This window comes from Alosa sapidissima, chromosome 11 (genome assembly GCF_018492685.1).
Source record: "Alosa sapidissima isolate fAloSap1 chromosome 11, fAloSap1.pri, whole genome shotgun sequence".
NCBI classification, from domain to species: domain Eukaryota; kingdom Metazoa; phylum Chordata; class Actinopteri; order Clupeiformes; family Clupeidae; genus Alosa; species Alosa sapidissima.
Window position 1 is genome coordinate 18,665,843 of NC_055967.1, and position 13,890 is coordinate 18,679,732.

Here is a 13,890-nt window from a genome sequence, read left to right on the forward strand (position 1 = left end):
GAGCAATGCTGAGGTTGTAATTTCGACTCTCACCTGGAACATCTAGTCTTTAAGAAATTACTTTGGCTCCTGACATATTCAGCTCATCTTCAATGAAACCAGAATTTCTAGAAAATAGTGCTGAATGATTCCTCTGTTCTGTCTGTATTACGAGATTATGAGAATTTCTAGAAAATAGTGCTGAATGACTCCTCTGTTCTGTCTGTATTACTGCAAAATCCCTATGGCTCCAGTGGCGCAATCGGTTAGCGCGCGGTACTTATAAGACAGTTCCTGCTGAGCAATGCCGAGGTTGTGAGTTCGAGCCTCACCTGGAGCATCTACTCTTTAAGAAATTACTTTGGCTCCTGACATATTCAGCTCATCTTCAATGAAACCAGAATTTCTAGAAAATAGTGCTGAATGATTCCTCTGTTCTGTCTGTATTACTACACACTCCCCATGGCTCCAGTGGCGCAATCGGTTAGCGCGCGGTACTTATAAGACAGTTCCTGCTGAGCAATGCCGAGGTTGTGAGTTCGAGCCTCACCTGGAGCATCTACTCTTTAAGAAATTACTTTGGCTCCTGTCATATTCAGCTCATCTTCGTTGAAACGAGAATTTCTAGAAAATAGTGCTGAATGACTCCTCTGTTCTCTCTGTATTACTACACGTTCTTTATGGCTCCAGTGGCGCAATCGGTTAGCGCGCGGTACTTATAAGACAGTTCCTGCTGAGCAATGCCGAGGTTGTGAGTTCGAGCCTCACCTGGAGCATCTACTCTTTAAGAAATTACTTTGGCTCCTGACATATTCAGCTCATCTTCGTTGAAACGAGGATTTCAAGAAAATAGTGCTGAATGACTCCTCTGTTCTGTCTGTATTACGAGATTATGAGAATTTCGAGAAAATAGTGCTGAATGACTCCTCTGTTCTGTCTGTATTACTACACACTCCCCATGGCTCCAGTGGCGCAATCGGTTAGCGCGCGGTACTTATAAGACAGTTCCTGCTGAGCAATGCCGAGGTTGTGAGTTCGAGCCTCACCTGGAGCATCTACTCTTTAAGAAATTACTTTGGCTCCTGACATATTCAGCTCATCTTCAATGAAACCAGAATTTGTAGAAAATAGTGCTGAATGATTCCTCTGATCTTTCTGTATTACTACACACTACCTATGGCTACAGTGGCGCAATCGGTTAGGGCGCGGTACTTATAAGACAGTTCCTGCAGAGCAATGCTGAGGTTGTAATTTCGACTCTCACCTGGAACATCTAGTCTTTAAGAAATTACTTTGGCTCCTGACATATTCAGCTCATCTTCAATGAAACCAGAATTTCTAGAAAATAGTGCTGAATGATTCCTCTGTTCTGTCTGTATTACGAGATTATGAGAATTTCTAGAAAATAGTGCTGAATGACTCCTCTGTTCTGTCTGTATTACTGCAAAATCCCTATGGCTCCAGTGGCGCAATCGGTTAGCGCGCGGTACTTATAAGACAGTTCCTGCACAGCAATGCCGAGATTGTGAGTTCGAGCCTCACCTGGAGCATCTACTCTTTAAGAAATTACTTTGGCTCCTGTCATATTCAGCTCATCTTCGTTGAAACCAGAATTTGTAGAAAATAGTGCTGAATGATTCCTCTATTCTGTCTGTATTACTACACACTCCCCATGGCTCCAGTGGCGCAATCGGTTAGCGCGCGGTACTTATAAGACAGTTCCTGCACAGCAATGCCGAGGTTGTGAGTTCGAGCCTCACCTGGAGCATCTACTCTTTAAGAAATTGCTTTGACTCCTGTCATATTCAGCTCATCTTCGTTGAAACGAGAATTTCTAGAAAATAGTGCTGAATGACTCCTCTGTTCTCTCTGTATTACTACACGTTCTTTATGGCTCCAGTGGCGCAATCGGTTAGCGCGCGGTGCTTATAAGACAGTTCCTGCTTAGCAATGCCGAGGTTGTGAGTTCGAGCCTCACCTGGAGCATCTACTCTTTAAGAAATTACTTTGGCTCCTGTCATATTCAGCTCATCTTCGTTGAAACGAGAATTTCTAGAAAATAGTGCTGAATGACTCCTCTGTTCTGTCTGTATTACTACACACTCCCCATGGCTCCAGTGGCGCAATCGGTTAGCGCGTGGTACTTATAAGACAGTTCCTGCTAAGCAATGCCGATGTTGTGAGTTCGAGCCTCACCTGGAGCATCTACTCTTTAAGAAATTACTTTGGCTCCTGTCATATTCAGCTCATCTTCGTTGAAACGAGAATTTCTAGAAAATAGTGCTGAATGACTCCTCTGTTCTCTCTGTATTACTACACGTTCTTTATGGCTCCAGTGGCGCTATCGGTTAGCGCGCGGTACTTATAAGACAGTTCCTGTTGAGCAATGCCGAGGTTGTGAGTTCGAGCCTCACCTGGAGCATCTACTCTTTAAGAAATTACTTTGGCTCCTGTCATATTCAGCTCATCTTCGTTGAAACGAGAATTTCTAGAAAATAGTGCTGAATGACTCCTCTGTTCTGTCTGTATTACTACACACTCCTCATGGCTCCAGTGGCGCAATCGGTTAGCGCACGGTACTTATAAGACAGTTCCTGCTGAGCAATGCCGAGGTTGTGAGTTCGAGCCTCACCTGGAGCATCTACTCTTTAAGAAATTACTTTGGCTCCTGTCATATTCAGTTCATCTTCGTTGAAACGAGAATTTCTAGAAAATAGTGCTGAATGACTCCTCTGTTCTCTCTGTATTACTACACGTTCTTTATGGCTCCAGTGGCGCAATCGGTTAGCGCGCGGTACTTATAAGACAGTTCCTGCTGAGCAATGCCGAGGTTGTGAGTTCGAGCCTCACCTGGAGCATCTACTCTTTAAGAAATTACTTTGGCTCCTGTCATATTCAGCTCATCTTCGTTGAAACGAGAATTTCTAGAAAATAGTGCTGAATGACTCCTCTGTTCTGTCTGTATTACTACACACTCCCCATGGCTCCAGTGGCGCAATCGGTTAGCGCGCGGTACTTATAAGACAGTTCCTGCTGAGCAATGCCGAAGTTGTGAGTTCGAGCCTCACCTGGAGCATCTACTCTTTAAGAAATTACTTTGGCTCCTGTCATATTTAGCTCATCTTCGTTGAAACGAGAATTTCTAGAAAATAGTGCTGAATGATTCCTCTGATCTTTCTGTATTACTACACACTACCTATGGCTACAGTGGCGCAATCGGTTAGGGCGCGGTACTTATAAGACAGTTCCTGCAGAGCAATGCTGAGGTTGTAATTTCGACTCTCACCTGGAACATCTAGTCTTTAAGAAATTACTTTGGCTCCTGACATATTCAGCTCATCTTCAATGAAACCAGAATTTCTAGAAAATAGTGCTGAATGATTCCTCTGTTCTGTCTGTATTACGAGATTATGAGAATTTCTAGAAAATAGTGCTGAATGACTCCTCTGTTCTGTCTGTATTACTGCAAAATCTCTATGGCTCCAGTGGCGCAATCGGTTAGCGCGCGGTACTTATAAGACAGTTCCTGCACAGCAATGCCGAGATTGTGAGTTCGAGCCTCACCTGGAGCATCTACTCTTTAAGAAATTACTTTGGCTCCTGTCATATTCAGCTCATCTTCGTTGAAACCAGAATTTGTAGAAAATAGTGCTGAATGATTCCTCTGTTCTGTCTGTATTACTACACACTCCCCATGGCTCCAGTGGCGCAATCGGTTAGCGCGCGGTACTTATAAGACAGTTCCTGCACAGCAATGCCGAGGTTGTGAGTTCGAGCCTCACCTGGAGCATCTACTCTTTAAGAAATTGCTTTGGCTCCTGTCATATTCAGCTCATCTTCGTTGAAACGAGAATTTCTAGAAAATAGTGCTGAATGACTCCTCTGTTCTCTCTGTATTACTACACGTTCTTTATGGCTCCAGTGGCGCAATCGGTTAGCGCGCGGTGCTTATAAGACAGTTTCTGCTTAGCAATGCCGAGGTTGTGAGTTCGAGCCTCACCTGGAGCATCTACTCTTTAAGAAATTACTTTGGCTCCTGTCATATTCAGCTCATCTTCGTTGAAACGAGAATTTCTAGAAAATAGTGCTGAATGACTCCTCTGTTCTGTCTGTATTACTACACACTCCCCATGGCTCCAGTGGCGCAATCGGTTAGCGCGCGGTACTTATAAGACAGTTCCTGCTGAGCAATGCAGAGGTTGTGAGTTCGAGCCTCACCTGGAGCATCTACTCTTTAAGAAATTACTTTGGCTCCTGACATATTCAGCTCATCTTCAATGAAACCAGAATTTGTAGAAAATAGTGCTGAATGACTCCTCTGTTCTGTCTGTATTACTACACGTTCTTTATGGCTCCAGTGGCGCAATCGGTTAGCGCGCGGTACTTATAAGACAGTTCCTGCTGAGCAATGCCGAGGTTGTGAGTTCGAGCCTCACCTGGAGCATCTACTCTTTAAGAAATTACTTTGGCTCCTGTCATATTCAGCTCATCTTCGTTGAAACGAGAATTTCTAGAAAATAGTGCTGAATGACTCCTCTGTTCTGTCTGTATTACTACACACTCCTCATGGCTCCAGTGGCGCAATCGGTTAGCGCACGGTACTTATAAGACAGTTCCTGCTGAGCAATGCCGAGGTTGTGAGTTCGAGCCTCACCTGGAGCATCTACTCTTTAAGAAATTACTTTGGCTCCTGTCATATTCAGTTCATCTTCGTTGAAACGAGAATTTCTAGAAAATAGTGCTGAATGACTCCTCTGTTCTCTCTGTATTACTACACGTTCTTTATGGCTCCAGTGGCGCAATCGGTTAGCGCGCGGTACTTATAAGACAGTTCCTGCTGAGCAATGCCGAGGTTGTGAGTTCGAGCCTCACCTGGAGCATCTACTCTTTAAGAAATTACTTTGGCTCCTGTCATATTCAGCTCATCTTCGTTGAAACGAGAATTTCTAGAAAATAGTGCTGAATGACTCCTCTGTTCTGTCTGTATTACTACACACTCCCCATGGCTCCAGTGGCGCAATCGGTTAGCGCGCGGTACTTATAAGACAGTTCCTGCTGAGCAATGCCGAAGTTGTGAGTTCGAGCCTCACCTGGAGCATCTACTCTTTAAGAAATTACTTTGGCTCCTGTCATATTCAGCTCATCTTCGTTGAAACGAGAATTTCTAGAAAATAGTGCTGAATGACTCCTCTGTTCTCTCTGTATTACTACACGTTCTTTATGGCTCCAGTGGCGCAATCGGTTAGCGCGCGGTACTTATAAGACAGTTCCTGCTGAGCAATGCCGAGGTTGTGAGTTCGAGCCTCACCTGGAGCATCTACTCTTTAAGAAATTACTTTGGCTCCTGTCATATTCAGCTCATCTTCGTTGAAACGAGAATTTCTAGAAAATAGTGCTGAATGACTCCTCTGTTCTGTCTGTATTACTACACGTTCTTTATGGCTCCAGTGGCGCAATCGGTTAGCGCGCGGTACTTATAAGACAGTTCCTGCTGAGCAATGCCGAGGTTGTGAGTTCGAGCCTCACCTGGAGCATCTACTCTTTAAGAAATTACTTTGGCTCCTGTCATATTCAGCTCATCTTCGTTGAAACGAGAATTTCTAGAAAATAGTGCTGAATGACTCCTCTGTTCTGTCTGTATTACTACACACTCCCCATGGCTCCAGTGGCGCAATCGGTTAGCGCGCGGTACTTATAAGACAGTTCCTGCTGAGCAATGCCGAAGTTGTGAGTTCGAGCCTCACCTGGAGCATCTACTCTTTAAGAAATTACTTTGGCTCCTGTCATATTCAGCTCATCTTCGTTGAAACGAGAATTTCTAGAAAATAGTGCTGAATGACTCCTCTGTTCTCTCTGTATTACTACACGTTCTTTATGGCTCCAGTGGCGCAATCGGTTAGCGCGCGGTACTTATAAGACAGTTCCTGCTGAGCAATGCCGAGGTTGTGAGTTCGAGCCTCACCTGGAGCATCTACTCTTTAAGAAATTACTTTGGCTCCTGTCATATTCAGCTCATCTTCGTTGAAACGAGAATTTCTAGAAAATAGTGCTGAATGACTCCTCTGTTCTGTCTGTATTACTACACACTCCCCATGGCTCCAGTGGCGCAATCGGTTAGCGCGCGGTACTTATAAGACAGTTCCTGCTGAGCAATGCCGAAGTTGTGAGTTCGAGCCTCACCTGGAGCATCTACTCTTTAAGAAATTACTTTGGCTCCTGTCATATTCAGCTCATCTTCGTTGAAACGAGAATTTCTAGAAAATAGTGCTGAATGACTCCTCTGTTCTCTCTGTATTACTACACGTTCTTTATGGCTCCAGTGGCGCAATCGGTTAGCGCGCGGTACTTATAAGACAGTTCCTGCTGAGCAATGCCGAGGTTGTGAGTTCGAGCCTCACCTGGAGCATCTACTCTTTAAGAAATTACTTTGGCTCCTGTCATATTCAGCTCATCTTCGTTGAAACGAGAATTTCTAGAAAATAGTGCTGAATGACTCCTCTGTTCTCTCTGTATTACTACACGTTCTTTATGGCTCCAGTGGCGCAATCGGTTAGCGCGCGGTACTTATAAGACAGTTCCTGCTGAGCAATGCCGAGGTTGTGAGTTCGAGCCTCACCTGGAGCATCTACTCTTTAAGAAATTACTTTGGCTCCTGTCATATTCAGCTCATCTTCGTTGAAACGAGAATTTCTAGAAAATAGTGCTGAATGACTCCTCTGTTCTCTCTGTATTACTACACGTTCTTTATGGCTCCAGTGGCGCAATCGGTTAGCGCGCGGTACTTATAAGACAGTTCCTGCTGAGCAATGCCGAAGTTGTGAGTTCGAGCCTCACCACTTTAAGAAATTACTTTGGCTCCTGACATATTCAGCGCATCTTCGTTGAAACGAGAATTTCTAGAAAATAGTGCTGAATGACTCCTCTGTTCTGTCTGTATTACTACACACTCCCTATGGCTCCAGTGGCGCAATCGGTTAGCGCGCGGTACTTATAAGACAGTTCCTGCAGAGCAAAGCTGAGATTGTGAGTTCGAGCCTCACCTGGAGCATCTACTCTTTAAGAAATTACTTTGGCTCCTGACATATTCAGCTCATCTTCAATGAAACCAGAATTTCTAGAAAATAGTGCTGAATGATTCCTCTGATCTTTCTGTATTACTACACACTACCTATGGCTACAGTGGCGCAATCGGTTAGGGCGCGGTACTTATAAGACTGCAGAGCAATGCTGAGGTTGTAAGTTCGACTCTCACCTGGAACATCTAGTCTTTAAGAAATTACTTTGGCTCCTGACATATTCAGCTCATCTTCAATGAAACCAGAATTTCTAGAAAATAGTGCTGAATGATTCCTCTGTTCTGTCTGTATTACGAGATTACGAGAATTTCTAGAAAATAGTGCTGAATGACTCCTCTGTTCTCTCTGTATTACTACACGTTCTTTATGGCTCCAGTGGCGCAATCGGTTAGCGCGCGGTACTTATAAGACAGTTCCTGCAGAGCAAAGCTGAGATTATGAGTTCGAGCCTCACCTGGAGCATCTACTCTTTAAGAAATTACTTTGGCTCCTGACATATTCAGCTCATCTTCAATGAAACCAGAATTTCTAGAAAATAGTGCTGAATGATTCCTCTGATCTTTCTGTATTACTACACACTACCTATGGCTACAGTGGTGCAATCGGCTAGGGCGCGGTACTTATAAGCCAGTTCCTGCGGAGCAATGCCGAGGTTGTAAGTTCGACCCTTACCTGGAACATCTAGTCTTTAAGAAATTACTTTGGCTCCTGACATATTCAGCTCATCTTCAATGAAATCAGAATTTCTAGAAAATAGTGCTGAATGATTCCTCTGTTCTGTCTGTATTACGAGATTATGAGAATTTCTAGAAAATAGTGCTGAATGACTCCTCTGTTCTGTCTGTATTACTACACACTCCCTATGGCTCCAGTGGCGCAATCGGTTAGCGCGCGGTACTTATAAGACAGTTCCTGCACAGCAATGCCGAGATTGTGAGTTCGAGCCTCACCTGGAGCATCTACTCTTTAAGAAATTACTTTGGCTCCTGACATATTCAGCTCATCTTCAATGAAACCAGAATTTGTAGAAAATAGTGCTGAATGATTCCTCTGTTCTTTCTGTATTACTACACACTCCCTATGGCTCCAGTGGCGCAATCGCTTAGCGCGCGGTACTTATAAGACAGTTCCTGCAGAGCAATTCCGAGTTTGTGAATTTGAGCCTTACCTGGAGCATCTACTCTTTAATAGTTAATTTGGCCCCAGTCATATTGAGGTCATCTTCAATGAAACCAGAGAAACTTCTATAAAACAGTGATAAAGGACACGTCTGATCTAACTGTATTTCAACACATTGTCTTTGATTCTAGTGACGCAAACGGTCAGCAAGCTCTACTTTTAAAACAGTTCCAGCAGAGCAATACCAAGGTTGTTTGTTCGAGACTCAACTGAAGCATCTACGTCTATTACTTTGGTTCCTGTGAAATTGAGTTTACCTTGAGAAAAAAGGACAATTACTGAAACAGTGCTGCTGAATGACACCAGTGTTCTGTCTGTATTTCTACATGATGTCCCAGGCTCCTGACATATTCAGCTCATCTTCAATGAAACCAGAATTTCTAGAAAATAGTGCTGAATGATTCCTCTGTTCTGTCTGTATTACGAGATTATGAGAATTTGTAGAAAATAGTGCTGAATGATTCCTCTGTTCTGTCTGTATTACTACACGCTCCAGTGGCGCAATCGGTTAGCACGCAGTACTTATAAGACAGTTCCTGCAGAGCAGTGCCGAAGTTGTGAGTTCGATCCTCATCTGGAGCATCTATTCTTTAAGAAATTACTTTACCTCTTGTCATATTCAGCTCATCATCTTCAAATGAAAAATACAGTCCACTTCCTACCCGACACTCGGTCACACCCGACGTGAAGTAAAAAGACAAACAAAACATTTAACAGTCACAAATATTTTAAGGTCTCTTATGGCTAGGCTACATGCCACTATAAAGCAGACCTGACCGCAGGACTCGCACCAGCCCCTTACCGCGCGTCATGAAACTTCGACCCCCTGCATTGAGAAAAACCGGCGTTTAAATGGCCAATTAACTAATTACTTCCGCCGACACCGGCGAAGTCTAAACACCCAAAACGGGCACACCGCCCCTACCTGGCGGACATCTATAGCAAACATCATGATATCAAAAATTACCATAGCACACCCCAAAAACACATGATTAAATATTAAGCAACATTGATTCTTGTGAGTTGAAGCTTCACTTAGAACATGTAAGTCTGTGTACATTTGACACCACTTGTTGCACCTGCTTTAAATCTTTGCCAAGTGGATTTAGTAGTATTGTGAGTTTCATCCTCAAATTTGACACTACTGTTAATCTCCTGCTAGGAGAGCTATGCAACTTACTTCTGAGAATTCACCATCCAGCAAGTTCATATGAAGTCACTATCCCAATATTTGACTGCACACTGATTTTCTTTTTATTCCACTGAATTTCTGAACTGTGTCTGTAGCTCCATTACATTTGATAAACACAATATAATAAACAGATCGATATCTATTATTAACTTGCAGAAACTTCCTTGCCAATGTCTAATGTCTATCCAATCCTCAGCCACTAGGACACAATTTCACAGCTAAGATCTGCCCAACACCACAGCCACCTCTCCCTGTGTCTCCAAAACACCAGTGAGGCAGAAGCTGCCGTGCCAATGATCTGCTTAGGTCTTATGGCTTCTCATAGTGCTAATGGTATCGCTAGTAACTCTCAACAGCTGCTCTACTGAACATGAATCTGTGGCTGTAATATTTTTTTAAATGAATTACAAAGTCAATCTGATAGCCTCGGTGACAGGTTGGAATAGACCCCAGTTTTAGATCTCAAAAAAGTCAAGCAGCTCTCACAGTCTTTGTCATCCAAAAAAAAGAATACGAGAAAAAGAGTGAATTGTCAATGTCAGAAAAGGTAGGGTACGTCTTCTTTGAAAAGAAGAGTTAGGGAAGAGAGATGGGTTGTTCTCTCTGTATTGTCAAAAACATGCCAATATGCTTGTATAAGTTATTTACATGTAACTCTTGCTATTGTCTTTTTATACTGATACTGTTTTAATACTGTGTTAAGAAACATGTAAACAGTTTGCTAATGGAAAACTCTGAGCTGCTCTATGATGGTAAGCTCCCCTGGTGCAGGTTTGCTTTGCATGTGGGGTCTGGGGGGAAGCCTGGCAAAACCAATAAGTACATGGAGAGAAGGGGGACACCAGGCAGAGGCTGAAGAGGTGACTTACTGGGGCGTCCACCACATTGAGGAACTTGAGGGCCAGCAGGTCGGGTCCATTAGTCTCCTCTGGCTCAGGTGTCTGTGACTCATCACAGGGCATTACAGGCGGGAACGAGTCAGAGATTGGGGACTGGGAGGACTGTGGTAAAGAGAGCAGATTAATAAGTATATGGCCACACTTTATACTGAGCATGTTTTAATCATGGCATCAAACTATATTGAGTAACAAAAATAACTGATACATTGTGATTGCATGATAGTAGGTTACCGAAAGATTATTACACTGTGTGTTACACTGCGAAGAAAGCCATATAAAATGTATTACCAATACTGTATATATTATCGACATGTATTGGTAGTATTGGTGCATTTAGATGTGAATATAAGTACTGAGGAGGGAAAACAGCTGTTTGAGGCTGCTGCTAGTGATACTCTCTACTTCAGCCAGATGTCGTTGCATTGATGACAGCTACCACAAAAATAAATGTTCTGACAAATATAAATAGCTTTCTAAGTGTTGCAGTCAGAAAGAAATGAACTAGGTGTCACTGTATGAAAACGTGATCATTTTGCCTGTGCATGCACTGAAGAAAGAGAGATAACTGTTGTGCCTAGTCTAGCAGCTAGCAATAACCACTGTTGACCAATTATGCGTGAACTATGTGAACTATGGGGCAGAAAAGTCTCCTTACAGTTCAAATCTTGCTTGCAAAATAACAATCAGCTTGACAATAAAAATAAGTATTGGCAACTTGCCCATTCATAAAATAATAATGTTGTTGTACACGTTTTGAAAATATGGACCCTAAAATGTTTTCAGATTAAAAGCACTGAGCAATGATGCACATTACAACATACCGTAAGACTTCATTTGGAGGGTATCAACAGAGAGAGAAACAGGGAGTTAAATATAACCCAAGGACAGGCTGAGTATGGAAATGGCACTGCCTAATCTTCACTCTGTCATCTGTAAACAACACTGGAATCATGTCATGACCCCAACCCCCAATTCCCCTCCGCAGTGTGTGTGTCGTCACCTGCTCTCTCTTTAAAGTCAGATCATTCGCACCTGCCATTTCCTCAACCAGACACTCCATCACATGGTACGGCTGCTCTTATATGCCCTGCACCATGGCTGCCTGCCATCATAACAACATTATGACCAGGAAATGACATTTGAGTAAACTGGAAATACTACAGCACAGTTGGTGGGGTTAAAGTAGATATCCGAGAAAACTAGAAAAGCCAGAAACACAACTATAGATCCTTTCAATCTGTTCTTGGAGCATTTTCGGTTACAGTCAACACAGGTATTTTCCATTTTTGTTTATTCCCGAGTTGCCATTACCCCAGTGTTGTTTTCTGAGCCACCAGAAATGCCTTGAAAGTTGAAAGGGTTTATATGCTTGGTTGATTGTCCTGTTTCCCAAATGTGCCCCTTGATGTCCTGTTGCCATCATAACTGCCTTATCTGTGTACTGTCATTAGCATAATCTAGAGATGCTTCAGTAGGCCTATAGTGACTGTCCATTAAACCCCATTAGTCTTGTTCACTTACTGATAGGAGGATCTCTGATTGGGACCTGCGAATGGTGCCCCGTCTCCTGGCGGATGGGCTTCCAGAGGATATGATGGCTTTAAAGTCTTCAATATCTAAATCACAAACGATATGATGTGCACTTACTCAGAGACGTAAGAAGCAACTACTTCCAGCACTCATGATAGTTGAAAGAGCACACTGATACCGACTGTTGACTGTTATTCACAGTTTTGTCCTACATAAATGCAGAGATTGATAAAGCACTTCCCAAGCAAAGCAAATAACTCGTATACAAACCCATGGCATTGGCTCAAATCCAGTTAAAGTTATGTCTTTTATACAATCCAAATATCCAGAAGACCCCACACAACATAAAACCACCCCTCTAATGTGTTGTGTTTCCCCTGCAGTATGGTGCTCATTTACTGACTGGACGTTGAATGCGCTGGACCTAGAGTACACCAGTATGCAAAAGAAGAGCCAGATATTTGAATACCAAACATATGAATGCAGTCTGTGCAGGAGAAGCGACCAAGCTCCTTCTATTAAAAGCCCTTTATGTGACACCAAAGCACTGACTATACTAGGGCTGCAACCAAAGATTATTTTCATAGTCGATTAATCAATTAGTTGTTTGATCAATACAATGTCAGAAAATATGAAAGTATCAGTGTTTCCAAAAGCCCAACATTACTCAAATCCCTTGTTTTGTCCACACGTCACATATTTAGTTTACTATAATAAAGGAGTAAGTGAATTTGAAAATATTCAAATTTAAGAAGCTGCAATCGAAATTTCTTTACATGTTTTTCATAAAAATTTAAACACAAACTGTTTCCGAAATAGTTGGTGATTTATTTAATAGTTGACAACTAATCGATTAATAGATCCTAAATCAAAAGCTGATACCCAGCCCCTCTGAAATCCATACAACACATTTAGTCAAAAGACTGGGTTATCTCAAGTGATGTCATAATGTGTAGGAATACAGGTGTATGTGTAGGACTACAGGTGTTACTTTTTATTTCCACTTGGCTTGATAATAACTATATTGTTTCCCAGCATTTCAGATAAGGTTGTTATTTATCCTTTGTGCTGTGCAGTTTTGAGTATTTTGATTCTGTATTTTGAAGTCTTCACCTCCCACAAATAGTCATTGAGCCAGACCCTCTAATTTTGGTCAATCGGTACCATTCAAGGTAAATAAGTCTCATAGTGATTTTGACAAGTTATACCACCCTAGAATTTCAAAATATGTGATATTGCATTTGGGGTAGCTTTTTGTGTTTTATCAGCCTGTTTATGTCCATTGTATGTCTATGGAGGGATATCTTACAGGTGAATAGGCTAACCGAGTGAAATGTTATTACAGGGGGTGTTTTGAATTTGGGTATTTTATATAGATCAAAATACTGCCAACATCCATTAAAAAAACATCTATTATCGCCATTTTCATAACTCTTAAACAGAAATCTCCACTTCGTTTCACTTGTACTTACAAACACTAAAGTTTCCAGTTATACTCCTATATGCTAGAGGATTTTATAGAGGAGGTTGTTCATATATGATTTGTAACCTATAGTATGGAAAGTAAATAAATGTTCTGGAGACATACTGTATAACATGTGTTTTCAGCAAATGTATGAAGACATTCTCAAAAAGGAATAACGTTTATCTTATTCAGGAATAATATTTCACTCTAATGTAACCAAAACAAAAAAACAAAAAGAAGAATTTTGAACATGACTTTATCCAATGTTAAGATTGTACTTGAAATATATGCAAATGATTGCATATTTCATTAGATCATGTCTCATTTACATATTTATACATCATATTTCAGAAAACTTCTAATACAAAATATTATTGACATAATGTAAATAATCAGCTATGGAAGTTTTGTGAGGATACCTATTAGTTAAGATTATTTTTAGCCTACCTGTAATATATCCCTGCATAAGCATGTAACAGACATAAATAGGGTGATAACACACAAAAATCTACTACCAATGCAATGCTATCACTTATTGTCTAACTCTAGGGTGGTATACTTTGCCAAAAA

At 41.9% G+C, this 13,890-nt stretch overlaps 1 protein-coding gene across 5 annotated transcripts in view; it reads right to left on the reverse strand.

Moving 5' to 3' along the window:
- si:dkey-71d15.2 (SH3 domain-containing kinase-binding protein 1) overlaps window positions 1–13,890 on the reverse strand; it is a 75,830-nt gene that overhangs the window by 60,680 nt on the left and 1,260 nt on the right. For 4 of the 5 annotated variants that reach the window (XM_042110633.1, XM_042110631.1, XM_042110632.1 and 1 more), the window contains exons 4-5: window positions 11,847–11,941; window positions 10,296–10,427 (exon numbers count right to left, since the gene is read on the reverse strand). In XM_042110633.1, the coding sequence (XP_041966567.1) occupies window positions 10,296–10,427; window positions 11,847–11,941 (227 nt within the window). Of the gene's footprint in view, window positions 1–10,295; window positions 10,428–11,846; window positions 11,942–12,125; window positions 13,496–13,890 lie in introns of those variants that run through there. The other variant, XM_042110634.1, reaches the window with a different exon arrangement.